Source organism: Caretta caretta, chromosome 2 (genome assembly GCF_965140235.1).
Source record: "Caretta caretta isolate rCarCar2 chromosome 2, rCarCar1.hap1, whole genome shotgun sequence".
Lineage (NCBI taxonomy): Eukaryota > Metazoa > Chordata > Testudines > Cheloniidae > Caretta > Caretta caretta.
In genome coordinates, this window is record NC_134207.1 from 195,334,855 (window position 1) to 195,359,235 (window position 24,381).

At 42.1% G+C, this 24,381-nt stretch overlaps 1 protein-coding gene across 1 annotated transcript in view; it reads right to left on the minus strand.

Annotated features, from left to right (window-relative positions):
- STT3B (STT3 oligosaccharyltransferase complex catalytic subunit B) overlaps positions 1 to 24,381 on the minus strand; it is a 76,594-nt gene that overhangs the window by 14,543 nt on the left and 37,670 nt on the right. The window contains exons 6-9 of the mRNA XM_048838664.2: positions 7,961 to 8,059; positions 6,645 to 6,791; positions 3,629 to 3,677; positions 980 to 1,134 (exon numbers count right to left, since the gene is read on the minus strand). Of these exons, the coding sequence (XP_048694621.1) occupies positions 980 to 1,134; positions 3,629 to 3,677; positions 6,645 to 6,791; positions 7,961 to 8,059 (450 nt within the window). The remainder of the gene's footprint in view (positions 1 to 979; positions 1,135 to 3,628; positions 3,678 to 6,644; positions 6,792 to 7,960; positions 8,060 to 24,381) is intronic.

Here is a 24,381-nt window from a genome sequence, read left to right on the forward strand (position 1 = left end):
TTGATATTCATTAACAGCTTGTGATATCTCACCAAAAATGCGCTCTAAATGAACTGGTAGAAGGAATAAAATTGTATAATTTCATTTGATAAAAATACAGCAGAATGGATATTTTGCTGAAAGAGAAAAATCAGGTTACAAGTTGTAAGGAATTACATAAAAACTGATGTGAATGTAAGTCATGACATATATAATCGCTCCACGAGATTTTGCAAATGTACAGGGGGTTGTCAGCATTTCAATTCCAAGCACATACCTCCAACCACTTAAACATGGTTTTTCTAGCAACGTTGTAAGGTAACCCCCCCTTGTCCCCCAGCAGAACAAGGTTATCATTACAGAATGCTTTTATAATAGTAAGAGCACTTTTCACAAGAAAAAAATGCCCCTGTGTACACTGGGCAGGGAAATTGTTACAGCAACTATCATTTAGACATTGTTGCTAGGACAGTTTCAACCATGCGGACTGTCTCCATAAATTTTAACAATTTTATTGTTTATAGAAAAGGAGATCTGCAATGGAAATTGTTCCAGACTGTCACTAGTTTAATTTGGAAATACTGAAATTCACTAAGGGATGATATGATTTAAGTATTAACTAAAAAATGAGGTTCTCCACCCCCACACTCTGGCCCCTTTCATGCTGGATCAAAGGGGCTGGAGCAGAATGAAGGGGCCCTGAAAGTCCTGGTTTTGGCTGGTACATTGAACCATATTAAGAAATTTAATATTTTCAGTACTATCTCTTGGAAAATATTTTATCATCTCCAGTAAATCAAATTGCTATAAATTGTGTTCAATGCTATGTGGCGACAGCAAAACTTTACAAAAGTGTCTTTATCCAATATCCACAGTTGTTGAAGCCTTCTTCTAATACAAAATGCACACCAGCTTTATTATGGGATGCAAAGCACACCAAACGAAGCAGAACTTTGATGAAGACAAAATTCTAGAAAATAATTTTTGAATATGTTCTTACCAAAGACTCTTTCATCATTGATGTTTTTGATACAGAACCACAGCCCTGCTGGGAAAGTACACACGAGAATATGTAGATCAAAAAAGAAGGAAACCCATGTTGTAGGCTGATGCTCAGACACAGAGGCAATGATCGGGATGTGAATTTTCGCATACCTTGTTTAAAAAAAATTCAGTTCAAATTATTTTGAAATGATGAAGTTGCCAAAATTGTATAAATCAGAATTCTGAAGCAAATTTAAAAGTAAACATTTTAATTTAAAATGTTAAGACTTTATTCAGCAGAAGTTTGAGGCACCTTTTCTATACATAATATGGTCCCATATCTTATGATAGTCAAGAAAGAGACAGTTTGGGCACATATTTATTTTTTAACCCCAATATTAAGGACTAATTTTGTGGAATCAAAAGGTATTATTAAAATGTTTTGCTCTGTCCCCTGGCTAAATGCTAAACCAAATTCAATAGAATCAAATACTCATGCTGCTATACAAGCCATTTTTAATTTTGGAAATTCATAACACATCTGACCAATTAATTGATTTGCAGCACATCCCCTTAAGTTCTTGATGCGGACAGTTTCAAAGAGCTCTCCTCTTTGCAATTTTCTCAGTGCCTTAAGTTATCAATGTTAGCTACTGAGGTCAGCCTTTACATATATAAACCATGCAGTTGCTGGAGGCCTCACATCCATTTTCGCACTGAGGCTTTGGCCTTGTCTACACTAAGAAATTATGTGCGTTAAATACTCAGTGCAGAGTAGGCCAAATTGCGTTTAATATTATGTCTTTTAATTGTGGTCTGCTCTAGGGTTAAACACTACCACATGACACGATGCTGAACAGTTCTTTGTCTACAAAGACAACTAAGTCATGTTTAATATTGTGTTAATGTGTTCTGACAATATAATTTTCTAATGTAGACAAGCCTTACAAGTGAAAGGCTGATTCTACACAGCTCACTCCATTTAAGGGCATAGAAGAAAGCAAGCCTGTTCTTTACATGCGCTTGAGTGTACTGTTAATGACAGGAGTTCTGACTTTACGCCCTTTATACAGTTTAATTCATTTTATAGTAAAATGTGGCAGTAATTATGATTTGGCAGAGCCCAGGTTGCTGGTACCTTGAGCTCTTGTGCCCCCCACTCCTATAGAACTTCAAAACTTGGTTCTACAAACAGAACCCCATGTGAGCGAGAGTCTGGGGGGAGAGGGGAGCGTTACCCCTGAATTGTGCGGTCTGTTTCCCCAGAATTTGATCAAGCTAATTGAAGCCATATTGCGTGCATTCAGTCACCATGAATTAACAAAATAGAACACCAATAGTTAAGGGATAATTTGGACAAGCAGGGCTTTTTGAGGCAAGGTCAAATACTAGGTGCAGGCTTGCAGTTTCTGCTAATCAGAATGGGAGGAGGGGAGAAGAGTCAACAAATTATGAGACAAAGAAAATAAGTGGATAGAGACATTGAGTTTGGGTGCCTTTGATATAGAAGCTTATTACAACTAAGGTTGTTAGGAATGTTTCTTTGGTAAGTAGTTGATTGAAATTAGGAGAAGTGATGATCCAGTAGGGGGTCACTATGAGCTATGTGTTTTGTAAAAATTAATTATAAAAAGACTATATAATAGAGTGTACTTTGGAGCAGTTCTCTGAAGCTATCCTGAGAGACCTTTTCCTGACACTATACTCCCCAGCAGTGAAGCGACTGGTCATCACTGACCTGCTGCTGATTATTCAATACCATCTCAAATTTTAGGTAATTTGGGATGTCCTAAATCTATTGCTTATGTCTATGTATGCTTAAATCTAATAAATAGTAGTTTTAGATAAAAGCACGCTTATTTGTATCAATCTTTCATCAGATGGAAGTGCTGTGTTCCCATTGCTTATTTCTGACACTGCCTGGAGTGAAACAGTTAAGTTACCACTGCTTTGGGTTCTGAAAACCCTCGGTAACGTGTATGTAAAATATTTTTTTGTAAGTTTTACTCAGATTTACCATTAAGTGACTGTTTAATTATTCTATATAACATTTTCAAGGACTAAATTTTAAAAAATAGTTTAAAATACCCACATGTGTACAAACGGAATTATTCACACAGACTGGACATTTGCAGATGCATGCTAAATGTATGAGTGCTAAAAACTTGTGTGAGAGATAACTGTCATTAAAGATTCATGTACGTTTTGTGCAAAGTCTGCTAAGTCCGTATATATTGCATAGGTATAACTTTAAAAAAATCTGTCCCCAAATGTTAATGGAACCTTTTTAATGATACCATATTTTATAGACGCAAGTGTCTCAAATCTCAGTTGGGGAATACTTTTTTGGTTCAAAGAAAGAGTTCCACAGAAGTTGGAATCTTGATAGTTTTAAAATAGTTGCCACCTACCTATCTACAAACACCTAAAAGAGGCAACATTTTGAGGAATACCCTCTCAATTGTCAATAAGGGAAAAACTCAGCAAAATGTCAATGTTTGGAACTATATTGGTCACAGTTTCAAGACAGGTTATGTAAATGCTCTCTCCAAACACTGTGTGGAAAATTTATATGTGAGCTCTTATTGATGGGAAGTGGGATGGAACATGTGTGTTTTATATTTCAACAAGACATATAATTCACAATTCCTCTATCCCTACTTACCCGGTGTCCCACAGTGAATAAAACCTGCCACTCCATGGAGCAATGTAACCTGAAAAAGTCAATGAAAAAAATACTCTGCTTAGATATTTAATTATAATGATTTAGATATTTCTTCAGATGTCTGCATAAGCATATATTACAATGAAAGTTTAAAACATATAATTTATAGAATTATTTCTGTCAAATAGACTTGCTATGATACAGTTTATATGCATAACTAAAAATGATTCTCCTCTTAAGGAATTAAGAATTATCAGCCTTACAGGACTTACACTATACTGTACAGATTCAATGTCATCATCACTCACACAGCTCAACAAATCATCAAGAGGTGGAGTAGTAGTTAAGACACATGTTCCAAAAATCAAAGACAGTCTATAGCGTTTGGAGAAGGGAGATATTCAATCAAAATAAAACAGAACAGACTACCTACATACTTTCCTTGCAAAGTACTGTTCCTAAGTCATCAACATTTCATCTAACATTTGATTTCTCTAATGCCATCACTGCAGTATCTACATGCAACAGTGAATGCATACTAGTATTCAGACACCCTGATAAACCTTACATAAAAGCGTCAGGCTTTTTGAACATGGCTCTAACACAAAAAGAAAGTGATGATACTGTAGATCTCCAAGCTGAAAGAATTTTTATTTTATTTTTCCTTCCCCTGTCATTTAATGAAAACAACACAGAAAAGTATTAAACTGAAGCATGAAAAATAAAATCTCATCTTTTAATCCTTATAGCTTTATGCATGGAGTAGGAAGAAGTTCTCTCAAGTCTGCATGTCAGCTGAACATAACGGATTCAAAGTTTTAATCTCTTATTCTATATAACAGGAGGTGCTGAGGGCAAATTCGTGTACATGACTTTATTTTCCCCAAACCACACCTTCTGTTAATAGTACAGATACATATTTACCCTTTGTTTTCAATATTGTTTTACCCTCTATAAATGGATGTAGAGTAGTTTTACTACTACTAAACTGAAATATTGTAGGTTCCTACAGATACCCCTTTTCTCGCTGTAACTTGGCGATTCAATTTAGGAGCAAAACTCCAAATCTGAATACTCCTGAACGTTTTGAAAATTAAGATCTAGGCTCTGCAAGTTCATTTCCACCTCTTCTACTTTCTACTATGAATAATGCCCTGAGAAAAAATTTTTAAACATCAGCGGCCAAATTTTGCCCTTGTATATCTGCCTGAAAAGTTCCACTGAAGTAAGTGGGAGCTGCTCACATGTATCTGAAGGCAGATCACAATCCAGCAAGTTGTGGAAGCGTCTGGTAAGATGTATATTTGTTCTTTTTGTAACTTTTCAGCTCAACAGCAAAACAAAAAGATTGCTGTTACAACCCTGAACACTAAAGTCAGCAGCATTTTTTTTGAACAACTACGTTATACATTCATAAAGAAGTTTTACAAGAAGAGGAATATTAAGACGCAAGAATGCAGTTACTGTAATGAGGTTTTGAGTCTTGAGAAAGTTTGCATTTCAGGGAATAGAGCAAAGCTGGCTTTTAAGGTCAATGACACAGATCCGTGCAGTTTCTTGTATGTTCAGTGCTTTCTCAGATGTTCAGTTAAGCCAGGAGGCTAGTGGATTTCAATTTGAAAAGCAATTAGTAATGTGAGAATTACTGATTTGACGACATCAGGGTTCTGATTCAGTAAGTATGGTGTACTGGCACATCTCTTTCTTGCTGCCATATTTTCCAGAATTTTAACATTTATTTAAAATTTTTTTAAAAGTAACTCTAGCAGTTAAGGATGTTGAGATAGCCTCAAAAACATAAGCGAAGTGTAAAAAGATGCTATGCCTGCATTTGTAGAAGCTGAAACAATAGCTCCAGAGGTGCCAACTGTACATTCATATCACTGAGTGCTAACTCAGATATTCAATGGTATTTTGGCATAAGTGACCAGGCTTGGGAGACATTATCTACCTCCCCCTCAATAAGATACACCCAAGGAGCCTAAAAGAGCATAGCTGACATCGCAGGCACCCCCAAAAGGGAGCTAAACTCAACAAGCCTAGTGGGTCACATAAGCCTCACCTAGTGGAAGTCAAACCCAAAGTACCTAGCAGAGTCCAGGAGTGCATATGGACCCCAAAGAGAGGGAGTCAAACTAAAAGAGCCCTGAAAGTCTCATGACCATATTCTGAAGATCTGCACAATAAATTGTTAGCAGCATCACTTGTGGGTGGATCTTATTTTGTGGGCAGGGCTTGGAAGAGTACCAGTACCTTTATGTTCTGACTTCTGGACATTATCAAGTGTATCCCCAGTTTTCACAGTTTTGAACTGTATAGTACATTATCTCTTTTCCACTTTCTTCCCCAAAACCTAATTTTATCTGTTCCTTTTCATTATTTGAGAAAATGATGATTTACAATAGTTTACAAAGGCAAGGGACAATTTACAGTAGAAAACTACAAGTTTCTTAGATTTTTACTTTTTTTTAATATAAATTTGAACTTCTATCTTCAGTGCACTGTGAAGTAGAAAACACATAGGCTTCAAACACAGACACTTGCTTGCCTCATTTAAACGTCTTCCAGGCACGTAACAGAAATGATGAGTTAAATAATTTTTCTTTTAAAAGCAAGAAAACATGTTTAACAACCCCCTATATGCTTAACAGACTGCCACTGACCAACTGGAATTTCATTATACTGATATCCTCTTTAGGTTTTAGTTATCTATTTTAGGTTCAAATCTGGCTGAGGTCACAAGTGAATTTGGTGATCTCATCGTAGCCTACATCAGACATTTGGTAACATCATGAAAAATCCTGTCCAGGAGGCTCAGAGTTGGAACAACAGTGTTTTACTGGACAGGCCTAAAGTGCAGTGGTGGGGCTCTCATAAGAACTATCTAGAATCTGTTCACATACTGTTTAATTTTAGTCAGACAAGAATTATTCCTACCCACGCTAATTTAAGAGCATTCATCAACTTTTATCTTCACCTTAAAGTACGCACTCAGTTCTCATTTGCGGTCTCTTACCTGTATATGTCAAATAGATGACACTCAGGAATACAACACCAGCAGCTAGTGACACACCCAAGAAGAACAAGGTCTGGAATTCTTGCTTCGTTAGTCTGTCTCTCAAATACTGCAAAAAGGCATAGGCTTGCAACAGTGCAAAAACACCTGTTTAAAGAAAGAGGAAAATTCTTGTATAAATTCTCCAGTAGAACAAGCAATAACTGGTATAGCTATGGAATCCTTTGGCCAAGGTTATGTCTCCACTAGCACTTTTGTCCATCAGGGGTGTGAAACCCCCATCCCTCCCCCACTGACATAAATGCTGATGTGGACAGTGCTATATCAGCAGGAGACGCTCTCCTGTCAGCATATAGGGGCTATACAGGAGACCTTACAGGGTGCAGCTACAGTGGTACAGCTGTGCTGCTGTAAGGTCTGTAGTGTAGACACAGCCTATGTTGGAAGTCTGGGAAACACATTGTATGACCTTTTAAGAAGACTACTGCAATGCTTACCCTTCTGGCCAAGAACCCATTAACCCCTGTTCTCATTTGATATGTGATCCACAAGACTAATTTGCAAGTTAGATCACTCAGGTATCTTTAAAGTAAAAAATGTTGCTGTTGATAAAGGGAAGGTACTCCTCTATTGAGGAGTCAGGGGACACTACTTCCCATCAGATTCCCAGTTTGTTGTCATTGGTACTTGCTCCAATGACCCACTCTGCAAAAATCTAACACAGGTCTCCTGAAATCAAACACTAGATGGCCTGTATCTTGGGACTAATGAAAAGTAAATTTTCATACAAGAGGAGCTGACTGAAAAATGTAAACCATGAATACTAAAATGTAAAAATCCCTCATATAGAATGTTTCACACTGAACAATTTCAGAAAAAAAATCAGAATTATTTTAAATTATTTATAAATTCAGTTGTTCAGTGGAAATTATATTCTACCTACCAAACATTCCAAATACACCACTGTTTTTGATACTTAAAAGTCACATTATATTCCAAAATTACAGTTGATCTAGTAGTAAATACATGACTGTCATATTGAGAAATGATCTAGTTTAATACTGGTAAAAGATTTACTACCTCCATTAACTTACACAAAAAAAGGATAATTTAACAATTAAAAAGGCATCTCCCCCCCTGAAATTTACTAAATTGCAACATTTTCTATCCTTACCAATTTAATTAGCTAACATGTTTCTCCTTAACAACTTACATAATACAAAGGAGGTGAACAGCAACTTTTTTACCACAAATTCGTGGAATTCTTGGATGCATTAAAATTTTTGGAAATATTAAAGGAATTCTAGTGTTCCTACCTGCAGCAGCCATGTGCTCACTTGTTCTAATTGGCTGAAAGCCCACAAAAGGTATCTGCATGGATAATATTAAGCCCACAATGTAGAAAGTGCTATATGCTACAGAAGAGAAAAGGGGAAGAGTATGAATTACTACATGATATTTCAAAAAACCTTCACTACATCTCAAAAACAATTTCAATTTTCCTTTTATTCCCACCTGCAATGACACATAATATAGCAGAATACATCTTTTAGGTATTTGTAGTACTGATTTATACTACACACTATTTTTCTTCAGATTTACTCTGAAGAGATCTTAGCAATTTTCACAACAGGAACACACTCGTTAACAATGGCTCTGGAGAAAGCAAGGAGACCTCTGTTACTAATTGCACTAATATGTTCTTGCAAAGCATGAAAGAGTAAATGTTTCTTCTTTAGTTTGAGAGGTAAATGAAATCAATAGTCCATCCACCCAAGACATCTTCCTCTTGTTTGCCCTATCCCCAACAAAGAACTGATATCTGCAGGATAAGCGGCATTAGAAGGAGGAACAGAAGATGCATTCCATATGGAGAGAAAGGAACAGACTGGGACCATTTAGAGAGGAGACAATTGAAGTATACAAAAGAATGAATGGCATAAGTTAATGTAAATCAGTATACCTATTTGCCTTTCTCCTAATACAAGAAGGAGCGGACATTCAATTAACTTGAAAAGCAACCAAAAAAATAAGTAAGTAAGTAGTAAATAAATAAAAAATAAAAGTACCTTAAAAGAAACCCACAGTGCACCATATATATTTTTAAACTTTGAAACTCAAACCACAAAGGATTGAAAGCTAAGAATTAGGTCGGATTGGGAGGGGGAAAAAAGGATTAGAATTTACATGAACAATACGAACATCCAGAGTAAAATATTAGATAAAATTCGGAGCATTTTATTTTGAACGGCCTTCATGCCATCATGCTTCAGGACAAACCATCCACTACCTGAAGAGATCTGGGAGAAACTTTCCATTATGAAAAAAGAAAAGGAGTACTTGTGGCACCTTAGAGACTAACCAATTTATTTGAGCATAGGCTTTCGTGAGCTACAGCTCACTTCATCGGATGCATACTGTGGAAAATACAGAAGATGTTTTTATACACAGAGACCATGAAAAAATGGGTGTTTATCACTACAAAAGGTTTTCTCTCCCCCCACCCCACTCTCCTGCTGGTAACAGCTTATCTAAAGTGATCACTCTCCTTACAATGTGTATGATAATCAAGGTGGGCCATTTCCAGCACAAATCCAGGGTTTAACAAGAACGTCTGAGGAAGGGGGGGGACGGGGGGGACGACAAGGGGAAATAGGTTACTTTTTATAATGAATCAACCATTCCCAGTCTCTATTCAAGCCTGAAGTTAATTGTATCCAGTTGACTTCCCAACTGTCAGGGTATTTAAGCACTGGAACAAACTGCCTTGGGAGGTTGTGGAATCTCCATCATTAGAGGTTTTTAAGAACAGGTAGATAGATAAGTATAAACTGCCTACGAATCACTCTTTTCCCCTTAAATTAATTCCCACCCCCACAATTTGAAAATATATTTCAGTATTAAGGTGTCCACAACTAAACACAACACAGTCTCACCAGAGTCATATGAAAATGGACCATTGGCATGGCTTTTGGTTGACGCATGAAGATACATATGAATCTTTAGCGCATCAAGCATGTAAATATCTTACAACAGTGCCATGTAAACCCCTGTTCTCACTTTCAGGTGACATTGTGAACAAGAAGTGGGCAGCACGGTCTCCTGCAAACGTAAACAAACTTGTTTGTCTGAGCGATTGGCTGAACAAGAAATAAGACTCTGTGGACTTGGAGGCTCTAAAGTTTTACAGTAAAAGCTTTGTTATCCAGCATGTTGGTTAATTAAATATTCTGGTTAACTGAGAGTTATACTTTATCAATGGAATACCAATTTTCAAAGAATTAGAATACAGTAACTCCTCACTTAACATTGTAGTTATGTTCCTGAAAAATGTGACTAAATGAAACGATGTTAAACTAACCCAATTTTCCCATTAGAATGAATGTAAATGGGGGGGGGGGGGAGGGTTAGGTTCCAGGGAATAATTTTTTTTTTTTTTTTTTTGACATACAGTACAGTACTATAGTTGGGAGGTGCCTTTGCCTTACCCCACACAGGCACAGCCCACTGGCACTGGAGACAATGAGGCAGGCAAAGAGGCTGAAGGTGCTGTAGGCTAGGAGAAGCATGTTGCACAGCAGCAGCGGCAGCTTCCCCTATTCTGCAAGCATGAAGGGTGGGGGCGATTCAACCCTCGGCCCACCCACTCCACCCCTTCCCCCAAACCCCACCCTTAACCCACCTCTTCTTCCCCCCACCCTTCTGCCCCTTTACTCTGCACACCGCGTCCTCATTCCTCCTCCCTCCCTCCCCGACTCCTGCCCGTGGCAATCAGCTGGCTTGTGGTGTTCAGGAGGGAGAGGGGAGGATCCAGGACACGGCAAGCAGGCTCCCCCTCCTTCCCCTGCCTCCTGAACACCGCAAGCCAGCTAATTGCTGTGGGCAGGAGGCAGCTCCCTCCTGCCCACGGCAATCAGCTAGCTTGCAACGTTCAGGGGGCAGGAGGGCGGCGGGGGGGAGCAAAGACACAGAGCGCAGCCTCTCCCCTCCCTCCCCTGACTCCTGCCTGTGGCAATCACCTGGCTTGCGGCATTCAGGAGGCAGGGGGAGCCTGCACACCAAGTCCTTGCTCCTCCCCCCTCCCCCCCGAATGCTGCAAGCCAGCTGATTGCTGCAGGCAGGAGGCAGAGGGAGAAGTCGCCGATCCGCGGGATCTGCCAGCGGGCAGGAGGCGCTGGGGGGCGCAGCATAGGGGAGCTGATAGGGGGGCTGCCAGCTGTGGACAAAGCAGGCAGCCAAATGACATTATAGCAAAGCATTGCACAACTTTAATGGAGCATGTTCTGTAATTGAAGAGGAATGTAAGATCGAAACAACGTTAAGCGAGAGGACGTTAAGTGGGGAGTTACTGTACAATAAAGTGAATAAAGTATAAAATATGGAAGAACAGTATATACGTATTCACCAATCCAGTAGTAGTACTGCACTGCAGAGTGACTGGTTTCTTGAAGCACTTAGGGTTATACAGGTAAAGTTTTCTGTACAGTAGATTATATTATGACACTACATATCACTATGGGCAGTGCATGGCATACACCCAAATCACTAAAAATACACTTAACACTAAAACTACACTAAACATAGTTTAATCTTTGGTGATTCAGAAGGCACTTCAGGATCTTGCAGTGCCTCAGGTCATCATTATCAACATCAATTATCATTGTAGATATAGAAGGTGTAGGAGTTTGGGCTGAATCTGTAATGACCCTATGACAGGTGTGGGCAAACTTTTTGACCTGAGGGCCACATCTGGGTAGTCCATGAATGCTCACAAAATTGGGGTTGGGGTGCAGGAGGGAGGGCTCTGGTTGGGGATGCGGGCTCCAGGGTGGGGCAGAAATGAGGAGTTCAGGGTACAGGAAGGGGTTCCAGGCTGGGGAGTGGGGTGTGGGCGGTGAGGGCTCCAGCTGGGGGTGTGGGCTCTGGGCTGGGGCTGAGGTGTAGGAGGGTGCTCTGGGTTTGGAGGGCAGGAGGGGGATCAGGGCTGGGACAGGGGCTTGGAGTGTGGGAAGGGGTGCAGGCGGGTGCTCTCGGCTGGTATCGAGGGGTTTGGAGGGCGGGAGGGGAATCAGGGCTGGGGCAGGGGAAGAGGCTCAGGGGTGCAGGATCCCGGTGGCACTTACCTCAAGCGGCTCTGCATACTGCCCTGTTCACAGCCAATGGGAGCTGCAGGGGCAGCGCTTGGGGCGGGGGCAGCGTGCAGAGCGGAGGCCCCAAGCTGCCCCTACGCGTAGAAGCCATGCCTCTGCTTCTGGGAGCCGCATGGTGCGGCCCCCAACCCTGCTCCCCAGCTGGAGCGCCGGAGGGGCCATGCTGCTGCTTCTGGAAGCTGTGTGGAGTGGCCCCCGGCTGGAGCGCCAGAGCGCGGCAAGCCCTAAACCCTGCTCCTCAGAAGGAGCTCAAGGGCCGGATTAAAATGGGTGACGGGCCGGATCCGGCATGCAGGCCATAGTTTGCCCACCCTGCCCTATGACAAACCCTGGAAGCTGCTTTTTTGAATAAATCCCTGATATCAGCTTGCTTACTTGTCTTCTGCTTCCTTTACAGAAAAGTAGAGTGAAGAATGGGCACCTGCATAACCTGGTGGATAGTATACTAGGCCCAGTTACTAGACTGAAGATTTGTATTGGGAGATATCAGAAATGCAGGTTAATAGAGCTTTCTGATTGATAAAGTGTCAGATAGCACACCTTTTACAGTACATTGTGTTATTTTTGAATGCAATTTTTTGTATATAATTCTACATTTGTAAGCTCAACTATCATGATAAAGAGATTCTTTAGAAGGGTGAATTGAAAAATACTATTTCTTTTGTTTTTCACAGTGCAAATATTTGTAATCAAAAGTAAATATAAAGTGAACACTGTACACTTTGTATTCTGTGTTGTAATTTAAATCAATATATTTGAAAATGTAGAAAACATCCAAAATATTTATTTAAATGGTATTCTATTATTGTTTAATCGTGATTAATTTTTTTAATCGCTTGACAGCCCTACTTTAAATATATTTGATACCTTTTTAGAATATCTCTACCTTTTATCATTCAAACTGGAAGTACATGACACCTGTCAGAGAAAGCTCAGCCTCATCTCTCTTATTTCCTAGTTGAAAGCTGACTAACTAGCTATCCCAGTTCTGAACCCTGGAAGCTGACACCTTAAGGGAAAATGGTAAACTAGCCACCCAGCCGTTCATCACAGAACGTTCCATAATCATTGCGCTCCACTATTGGTCACTCTAACTTTACTTGGCATCAAAGAGATTTCCAAAACAGTTAGCCGCTTCAACCCAGACTTCAATTCTCTAGACGTTCCTGAAGTAATTCTTGATTACAAACACTATCTGTTCAAAGGTGGCTTACAGTAAGCTGAAGCTTTCATGCAACTTTCAGGATAGACTTTAGCCTTCTTGTCATTTCTTCTTCTGGAAACTGGGGGGCAGCACACTTGCTATCACTTTTACAAATACTCTGGGCCACATTCTTTGCTACAGTCCCAATCCTGCGATGAGCTCCCCAAGGACGGATCCATAAACCCACACAAAGCTCCACTGAGTTATAAGAGGTTCCATCTATGCAAAGCTCATAGCAGGATCAGGTCCTATATTTATTATTGGTATTTCTGAAGCTCCTAGGAACCCTGATAAGGAATTAGGGCCCCACTGTACAATGCACTGGACAGACAAGTAGCTAAAATAACCAGACGCATCAATCAAGATGACTTGCCACCTTTTTGTTTCTAGTGGCTTCCTTTCAGCATTTGTTTTTGAGCCCTTGTTCTGGCTACTATTTTATCATCTATGTCAAGGGAATATATCTTTGCTGTATAATACTCAATTTTCAAGGAACTGTTATAAATCATTCGTAACACCATGAAAATGTTGCTACACTGCCATCCTGTGGAATAAAAGTAACTGACATGCATCAGTGCATGTCATATTTGTCTAATAAACTATCTCAATATAAAGCATCACTTTTAAGCCTCCTATATTATTGTTATGTTTTCTACATAATAATTTATTCTTCCCCTACTTTATTCACCTCCCCACTACCTCCCCGCAAAAGTTTGGGAAAGGCAGAAAGTGTGACCATCACAGTCAGATTCTCCCTTTCCCAGAAGTGCCTAAGAATTCTTGAAACAGAAAAAGAAAACCTGGTGCACTGTGCATGCTCTATTTTGATACTTCAATTCAAACTATTATTAAAATTCCTCCAAATCCCTTCATGCTTTGAGGATCCCATACCCAATTTTTAATCCCAACTGTATTCCACCTTTGAGATTCCACAATGAAGGCAACACATATTTCTGTTTAATCTGGAAGTGACAGTTACTTGCATGAAACTCTCCCCACTCTGAATTAAATACAGGCTTTTCCACATGGCTACCAGTTCCCTTCTGCCTGGGAGAGAAAAAAACAGCTAGGGTTCTAATTCAATGATGTTACTTTATTAGTAATCTATACCAAACTTTGTATACAAGAAAAAATTGTCAAAGCTCCGAAGTTAATAGATTTTAAGGGCAAAAGGGACCATCCTTTGATCATCTAGTCTAACATGCTGCATAACAGAGCTCACTGAATTCACTCCATAATGCCCTATTGGGTTTGTATATTCTTTGCAAGAACAACGAATCATGTACTCTCATCTAATGATTTTAAAAACTAATTGGGTCACCACAAAAAGTCTATTATACAGAGAATAAGCAACTTTCACAAACCAAGCTTTGACACAATTTTAGTTGCCGCGCAATGCACTAAATCATGAGAGAATAACCTACTGAAAGTATGTTGGTGACTAAACCAACGCTGACTTCTGCAACCAAATCTATGCAGTTTTACACTATAAGTATTCATTTTGATTAGAGTATTCTAGACCCACAAATATTAACAACTCAATCCTAGGGCAAAAAAAAAATTAAAAACCCCAGACTGAAGTCAAAACACTGATATGTTTAATAATCCCCAGGTTGGTTGTTTTTTAAAATATGCTGCTCTTCAAATTATAAAATGCTAGTCTGGAGGACAAGAAATAGGTAATTTTAAATCAATCTCCCCTCGATTTAAGTCTTGAATAAGTGTGCTGGTTTACTAAATAAAACTGCAAAAAAAGTGTTCAGAACTTGAAAACGTAGAATTGCAGAGTGAAAATCACAAGTTAATAATGGGGGCAGCAAATTACAGACCCTAGAATTTGCATGAACATGTCCTATGTCTGCATCTGTAAATGCAAACATAGGACATGTTCCCTGGCAAACATATAAACACACAATGCAAAGTATTAAATAGTGTAGTAAATCGGAATCTTTTATGCAACAATTTATCAAAATATTGGAGATCACAATCAAGACTTTCTGCTTCTGGTCTGAAAAGGTTGCTCTCTTATTCAGACATTGGTACTGCATTGCAATTACAAGCAATTTGCTTGATCTTACCCAATACATCATTCAGATTCAAACAGAAGTCACTGACCCTTATGTCAAGATTAAAAAGGTATCAGTAGCTTGACCTCATGTGTTCAGGAGCAGTCAGCGTGAGTTTAACACCCAGATTGCAAGTGGATCAGTAGATACACAGTTTACACTATTGAAGTCTTTAAACCATGATTTGAGCCAGAGGTTATGGGTCTTATTACAGGAGGGGGTGGGTGAGGTTCTGTGGCCTGCAATGTGCAAACGATCAGACTAGATGATCACAATGATCCCTTCTGGCCTTAAAGTTGATGAGTCACTGATACATTTGCCTACAAATCATAAAACATCCCCAATCCTAACAAAGAGTTCATGTTCTGGGAAAAAATTTGCCTGGTAAATTATTATGAATTATACTGCAAGGCAAATTATATTATGCCTCATTTAAAAAAATGGTTATTAACCTTCTGTAACTGTTCTTCTTCTTCTTCAAGATGTGTTGCTCATGTCCGTTCCAATGTAGGTGTGTGCTTGCCCAGAGCAACGCCACCGGAAAGTTTTCCCTCAGTGGTAGCTGTTGGGTCAGCTCTGGTGCCCCCTGGAGTCACGCCCTCATAGTGCTGGTATATGGGGCCCTGCCAACCCCTCAGCTCCTTCTTGCCCGCTAACTCTGACAGAGGGGTAGGTGGGGGGACTGTTAGAATCGACATGAGCAACACATCTCGAAGAACAGTAGTTATGGAAGGTTAGTAACCAGTTTTTCTTCAAGTGCTTGCCTACGTCCATTCCAATGTAGGTGGCTCCCAAGCAGTTGTGCAAGTGGAGGGTTCGAAATTCATTGGAATGCTGACTGTAACACCATTCAGCCGAAACCCACAGTGTCTAGCTTGCTGGGTTATGGCATAGTGGAAACTGAAAATGTGGACTGCCGACATCTACAGATGTCCCGAATAGGAACTTGTGCCATGAACGCTGCCACCGATGCTTGAGCTCTTAAGAGTGAGGTGTCAGCAGAGGAGCCGTGACCTTTGCTAGGTCATAGCATGTGCGGAGGCAGGCAGTGATCCACAATGAAATTCTCTGGGCTGAGACTGGACAGCCTTTCATTCGGTCTGCAATGGCTACAAAAAGCTGAGTGGATCTCTGAAAGCGTATAATCCTATTCTATGTAGAAAGCTAGCGCATTCAGTGAGTGGAGTCTCTGTTCCTCCATGTTAGCGTGTGGCTTTGGATAGAAGACGTGTAGGAAGATATCCTAGTTACTATGGAATTGTGATACCACCTTTGGCAGGAAGACTGGGTGTGGCCGCAGCTGAACCTTGTCCTCAAAGACAACCGTGTAACAGTGGTTCTGAAGTAAGAGCTCGGCTCTCTGAGACCCTTCTGGCAGAAGTAATTGTGACCAGGAAGGCCACTTTCCAGGACAGGTAGAGAACATGTTGCCTGCAGTTCAAATGGGGGTCCTGTTAGCCTTGCCAACACCAAGTTGAGGTCCCAGGGAGGGAGTGGCTGGCATACCTGGGGTGTATAACTGCTCCAAACCCTTAAGAAAATGACACAGACTGAGTTTGAGAAGACTGACCAGCCATTCATCGATAGGTGAAAGGCCAAGATTGCAGCTAGATGAAACCTAAATAGATGATACTGTTAGGTCTTGCTGTTTAAAGTGGAGTAGGTAATCTAGAATGAAAGGCAGTGTGTGCTGACTGAATAGCAGAAACCCCCTTTTGCACTGACCAGATCAAGAATCTCTTCCACTTTCCCAAGTAAGTGGCTCTAGTAGCTGGTTTCCCTACTCCCTAAAAGCACCTCGGGAACAGGTCCAGAGCATGTCAGTTCTGCAAGGTTCAGCCATGGAGTTTCCATGCTGCGAGATGAAGAGACTCGAGGTTCAGATGAAGTAGACAACCATTGTCCTGAGAGATCAGATCCAGAAACAGAGGCAGGTGGTGTTCACCGAGAGATCTAGGAGGATGGTGAACCAGTGCTGATGCAGCCAGGCCAGGGCCATCAGGATAAGATGCGTCCTGTCTCTTCTGACCTTCAGCAGGGCCCTGTGTATGAGAGGGATGGGAGGGAATGTGTAGAAGAGTTGGTCCATCCAAGAGAAGAGAAAGGCATCTGCAAGTGAGCCCGGGCTGTGGCCTAGGAAGGAGCAGAAGTGAAGACACTTCCTGTTATGCTTTGTCATGAACTGGTCTACCTGGAGAGTTCCCCACCTCTGGAAAACAGTGCTAAGAATGTGTGGGCGAAGAGACCACTCATGATGGTTGGAAAAGGATCTGCTGAGATGATCCACTAACTCATTCTGTGACCCCAGAAGGTAGAAGGCTTTGAAGTGGATCAAGTGGGTTATGCAGAATTCCCACAGGAGAGGAGCTTCCTGGCACAGGGGAGAGGAGCGTGCTCTGTCCTGCCTGTTTATGTAGAACATTGCTGTCATGTTGTCTGTAAGGACCAACATGCAGTTGCCCTCCAAGTGGGGTTGGAATGCCTGGCAGGCTAGGCACACTGCCCTCAGTTCCCTCACAATGATGTGTAACAAGAGCTCCTCCGGGGACCAGAGGCCCTGAGTCCTGAGGGGCCCAAAGTGAGCCCCCATCCCATTGCTGATGTGTCTGTAACTAGAGACATTGACGGCTGGGGCCTTGAGATGGGACTCTTACGCATACTGTCCATGGTACAGCCAAAGAAGGTGGCAATCACCGACAGGGGAACCGAGACCACTCAGTTCAGATGGTGTCAGCCCGGTACATATACCAACACCAGCCAAGACTGGAGAGATCTGAGCCATAGTCTCGCATGTTGCGCCACATAGGTGCATGATGCCATATGCCCTAGGAGGAACTTTAGGCAGTTTCTTGCTGTTGTGATTACGTGATTCCTCAGGTTCTCTATGAGCACCTCTAGAGCGCTGAAGCAGTTTTCCATCAGAAAGTCTCTGGCCTGGGTCAAGCTGAGGACTGCCCCAAGGAATTCTATCTTTTGAACCAGGAAAAGGGTAGATTTCTACATGTTTATGAACAGCCCTGTTCATAGATCCTGGAAAGTTGACTGTATTAACTCCACGTTTGCCTCCCCTGGGCCTTGAATCAAACTCTGATCAGTCAGTTGTTGAGGTAAGGGTAGACCTGAACCCCTTATCTCCTAAGGAAGACTGTGACGATTCCCATGCACTTCATGAATACTCGAGGGGCTGCTGGCAGGCCAAATAGGAGCACAGTAAATTGGTAGTGCATGTTATTCACAACAAATCGTAGGAACCTTCTGTTTCCCCGTAAGATCACAATATGAAAATATATATCCTTCAGTCAAGGGTGGCGTACCAGTCCCCCAGATCCAGAGCTGAGATTAAGGAGGCCAAGGAAACCATGTGGAACGTCAGTTTCCTCATCAATCCGTTGAGGTTTTGCAGGTCCAAGATTGGTCTGAGATCGTCATGAGCCTTTGGGATTAGGACGTAAAAGGAGCAGAACCCCTTACCCCTTCACTCTTGTGGAACCTCTTCCACTGATCCTGCCCTTCGGAGTGACTGCACCTCCTGGGCTAGAAGTTGCTCATGAGAAGGGTCTCTGAAGAGGGACGGGGAGGGTGGGAAGGAGGGGAACAACTGAACTGAAGGTGCATCCCACTTCTATCATGTGTAACATCCAGTGATCTGAGGTAACGTGAGCCCACGCCTGATAGAATTGGATAACCAGTCCACAAAAATAGGGGAAATCAGATACACACATTGTCCTTGTACGTCATCCCTGAGTGGCCCATCAAAAGGACTGCTTAGACCCCGCTGATTGTCTTGGGGTGGGTAGGAGGGGAGGGAGAGACAAACCAGGGCAGACGAGGACTGGGATGGAGGCCTCCTCTTATAGCCTCTACTGCTTCTCCTACAGTAGTCTTGTCTCTGCTGTGGTGGGTAGAAGCGGGCCATCATTTGGGGTTTATAGTGCTTACTGGTGGGAGCTGATATATACAATCCCAGGGATTTCAGGGTGCCTTTCGAGTCTTTCAGACTATGCAACTTTGAGTCTGTTTACTCTGAAAAGAGCACTCGCCTTTAAACAGAAGGTCCTACACTGTCTGCTGCACCTCATAGGGCAACTCCAAGGACTGAAGCCACGAGCTTCTTTTCATACTCACAGCCATAGTCATGGATCGGGCACAGTCTGTCACACCCAAAGCTGCCTGGAGGGACACTCTTGCCACTGATTTCTGCTCTCCAACTAGGGCCGAGAACTCACCCCAGACTCCTGTGACAAAAGCTCCTTGAATTTTTCCATTGCGCTCCAGGAGTTGAAGTCATACTGGCTCAGGAGCTCTTGCTGATTTGCAATCCTGAGCTGGAGGCAATCAGTTGAGTACACCTTTCTGCCAAAAAGATCTAGTTTTTTGGTGTCTTTGGCCTTGGGAGTCAGCCCTTGCTGCTCCTGCTTATTTGCCACTGAAACAACCAGAGCCTGATGGGGCTGTGTGTGTGCAGGAATTTGTACTCATTGGGAGGGACAAAGTACTTTTCTTCATCCTCTTCGCAGTAGGTTACAGGGACACAGGGGTCTGCCATGAGGCTTTTATGGGGTCCACAATGGCATTGTTCAAAAGTAGAGCCACCCACAATGTCCCTGAAGCCACTAAAATGTCGACCAGGGTGTGGAAGGATTTGGAGATCTCCTCCACCTGGATACTCAGGTGCTGGGCTTCCCTCCTGAGGAGCTCCTGGTGTGCCCTATAGTCATCCTGGGAAGGCACTATACTTTTTCCCACCACCACCTCGTCAGGAGAGGAGGAAGAGGAAGCCTGTATCGTCAGGGTGCCTTGTTCCTCGCCCTCTGCAACAGATGGGTCCCAGGTGTAAAGGCCTGCGCGGATACAAATTTATATCTGTGGAATCGCAGGGCTCTCCCGGGAACCGTTGTGGCGAAAGGAGCAACACATGGGGCCGCTGCTCCCAGGAGCCAGCGCCCCGCGCCTGCAGCTCCTCTGTCGCGGCTGTACTGCCTGCAGGCCCGCCCCCAGTGCTGCTCCCGTGCCTTCCACACAGCTCTCTGCGTTTCCTGTCTGGGGGCGTACGAGCCGCTTGAACACAAGGGCGTGACCAGGGACAGCTGCCAATGAGCCTGGGGCACACCCCAGTGGGTGGGACTGGGGAAGGTGGAGGAGCTGCCAGTGTGGGGCAATGGCTCATGGGAGTGGTGGCCCCATGTTTTGCTCCTTTTGCTGCTGCAGTTCCCGGGAGAGCCCTGTGGTTCCATGGATACCGATCTATATCTGCATCCGCGCAGGGCTCTCCCCATGTGGCCGGGTTTTGCAGTTCGGTACTGGACTAGGCACTGAGGCCTGGTCCCTGCTCCAAGGGAGGTGGTGGGGAAGTTCTCTACCCCGATACAACGGAGTAGAACCTCCTGGACGGGGAACCCTGCACTGCTGAAAAGCTCAGGGATTCCAGAATGGCCACTGTAGTGGCATCTGCCATTGCACCGATAGCCAGGCTGTCAGTGGAATGCCTTGGCTCATCTCAGCTGTTGGGTATCACCGATCAGAGCAGTGTCTGCTCCCGAGAGAAGCATATGACTTCACCTCAGAGTCCGACTCTGAGGAGTTGCTTTTCGGTGACCAATGTTGCGCCATCATGGCTGGCTTGCCTTTTGACAGCACCTGGGGTCTCAGTGCCTCAGTGGTCCACACCTTTGATAATGCTGCTGTCAGCTCTCGAAAGGTGAGGGATGGCAGTACCGAGAGTGATAGCAACTCCCTCACTACCTCAAACGCCCTCAGCATAGTTGACTGTGGCAGGGCTGTCAAACTCCAGTGGCAGAGTCCAAAGATGCCAGACTCAATGGCGCCCTTCCCAGGGCCAGAGTCAACAGTACTGTACACACCACTGGTATCTCTAAGTGGCCCAGCATGGGTCGCACTCTGTCAGCGTCTCTCAGAGTTGGGGAACACCCCATGTCAGTTTTTCTCTGCTTCTTTCTTGGCACCGGCAATGGAAAACAGTGCCGAGAGTCCCGTACCTAAGTAGTCTTCCCTGGTACCAGAGACGAGTGTTGGTGCTGGGAGTCCTGGGATGCAGAGGACTTCCTCGGTGCCAGAGAAGCGGAATGGCACTGCATCTCCCTTAGAGATACCACAGCACTTCTTATTGAAGCCAAAGTACTTAGTGCCAAGTCAATGTGATTTGGCTCCAAAGGGGGATGAAGTGCTGCCTCCATAAGGAGAAACTTGAGTCTGGTGTCGCTGTCCTTCTCAGTTATGGGCCTGAAGTCCTTGCAAATCCTGCAACACTCCTGCACATTGGCTTCCCCCAGATACTTGAGGAAGCTGGGGTAAAGGTCACTAATCAGCACTGGTTTATGGCACAATGCACACAGCTTGAACCCCACGGACCAAGGCATACCCCAGTGTTGGGGAAGGGCTAACCCTGCTAAGCGGTGTCCACAACCAACTAACTAAAACAAACTCTAGAAAAAGAACTATTTACAGATACTCAACAAAGTCTACTGAGAGAGACACTTGCAGAAAAACGCAAAGACAAGCAGCAGTTCCAGTGACAGTCATGAGCGATAAGAAGGAACTGAGGGGGCAGCAGGGTCACATATACCAGCGCTATGCAGGTGCAAAGCCAGGGGACACCAGAGCCGACCCGACCCGATGGATACCAATGAGGGAAAAAACTTTCCGGTGTCGGTGCTCGAAGAAGAATCTTTTTTATCAGTGTATAGACATCGGTGTAAAAATCCATCACATGGATTTTCAATATTTTATGGTGGTGCTGCCAAAAAACTGACAAATACTTTACTGGTTAGAATGTTCATTTACTTACAAATCCAGGATTTAAAATACAGTAATTCAGACTGTTTTATTCTATAGGTCTTTTGGATTTTTTTTTTATTTTTATTTTTTTAAAAACTACTACTGCAATGCAAAAAAGTTGCAGATATTGCTTCAGCCCTTGCTATCTGTCTCAACCTATGAAATGAATTTTACATGCACCATGATAATGTTGTGAGAGTTAAAAAGTGACTTTTGCATTCCAATTAATTATTAGGCATTACAGACAGTCTCATTTGCAATCTAAGGCCATTCTTTATATATCCAAATTTGTATGGGCTTTAGAAAACTGGTTTTCTTATCTATAATGGTATGTCAGAAAAATCCACTTCCCTTTCCAGCAACTTTCACAGATATGCCTGAATATTTTTGATATGTTAAAAATGTGCTATTAACTATACCAAAACCCTCCCATATACTGAAGTCATGATTTGATATCAGATACACATGAAGCATCTGTCTGTATGAAGCCTTTAACACACTGGGATCTTCAAGATATAATTTGTATATTAAAAGTGCAAGAATATAGTCAACTTTCCATCATGCTTATACCCCAAATATACATATAAACTCTATACCTCCCAATCTTCCTGTACATTAGGGTTACTTTGTGTCTCTAGGCAAATAAAGCAGTTTTAAAGGTCAGCAGCCCAAACTTTCAGAGGTTTTGTCCTTTTCCCTCCCCCATAGCCAATGGACACCCCTGGATGCCAAATGAGGTGTCATTGTTGCACCTATCAACCAGTAGCCCTGAGTTTGGTTTAATTTGCATCAGTAAGCAACCTAGTACAGACACCACTCAGTATCAGAAAGGTATAAAGGTAGATTACAACTTCTCAGTCACTGCTCAGGTATTGCACCAGCATTTTCAACTGCTTAAAAACAATTACAGTTTTAAATACTGCAATTTTTGGCGTTTGACTTCTCTTCCACATGTTCTTTTTCTCTAGAATACTCAAAGGTAAACAAGTTGATAGGTAGAGAAAGTGATATGTAACTTATGCTAAGTATAGATTTTCCTTGTTATATATGGCCAAAAAGTGGAAGGAGGAGGGAGAATCATATTGTTTTTCTATCAAGTGATGTGGCAATTACACTACTCTTATCTTCTTAAAAACTGGATAAAGGTAAGTACACAAGGACTAAGTACACAAGGAACTGTAACACTGGTTATTGTTGATAACTAAGGTTTCAGCACTTAAATGAATCTCTATCATTGTTTTAAAATACTGTAATTATGTAGAACCTCTATCCTTTTTCAAATGCCTTCTTCCAGAACAAGAGTTTGAGGCTTTCATGATGTCTTTGGGAAGACCTCAAAGGGTCTAAATTAAGAAATACATGTATCAACAAGGAAAGTAAGATACTTTTTTGGGTAGGCCTTTGGAACAAATTGCAATGAACTGAAATTAGTAGTTAGATTCTTAACTTTGGCCATATCTACATGATGGTGCCATAGCTATGCTGATGCAAAACTTTACCATAGATGCTCAATGCAAGGCATTTTCCTATTGCTGCAGTAACTTCCACTGCACCAAGATACAGCAGCTAGGTCGATAGAGGCGTTCTTCTGTCCATCTAGCCACATTTATACAGGGAGTTTAGACTGGCATAACTACAACCAGCCCCTGAGTGCTGTAGCTATGTCAACCCAAGCATTAAGTGTAGACCAGGCCTTTGTTTCACTCAGTGAAGTCTGGTTAATGCAGATACAGGCACTACCCAACCGGGTCTTTTTCTATCCTCCTGCCTCAGTATCTTTAGTGACCTCTCACTGCATAGAGCATGTCACACTCCTGTTAAAACATTTATATTTGTAATTTTTTTCATACAATTTCCTTTACAAAAGAGATGGGAAAGAAGAATTCTAGAAAAAAATAAATGTACTCATCAGAAGTACAAATTACAAATCTCATTTCCAGCATGAGCTGCTATGTACTCATATTTTTAATGGCGTCCACACTGTATTATACTTTATACATTCCTCAAGAAACTGTTTATTAAATTATTTTACTCATAAACACATGCATTTTTGGATCACGGCAGCATTGCCTGAGTTGAAAAGCAAAGGTATGACCAAATGAAAACTTCTAATTTTATAACGCAAACATTTCCAACGATGTATAGCAATTGACCACAAAACCAGCATATACATGGATCAAAGGATGCATACTATACTAATGCACTGTTTATCCTGATTAAAGTCCCATTAAAATCAAGTTGACAGGAAAAATTAGATATTACATAAAACCTGGGCAGAAAATTAATACTTTCTCTTATTACCTCACTTACCAGGAATTTAAAAAGTGAAATGAAGACTACACCACACACCAGTGACTTGATAACATTTAAAACTATGCTGCATAAAACCAACTACCCAGAAAGATCAGCTCTATTTTAGAACAGATGTTCTCTCATTCTGTTAATGGCAAGAGAGGTCTTGCTTACTGCTGCAAAGCCAAAGTCACCAGATGTGAAACAGGACTGAGTAAAAATGTGCAATA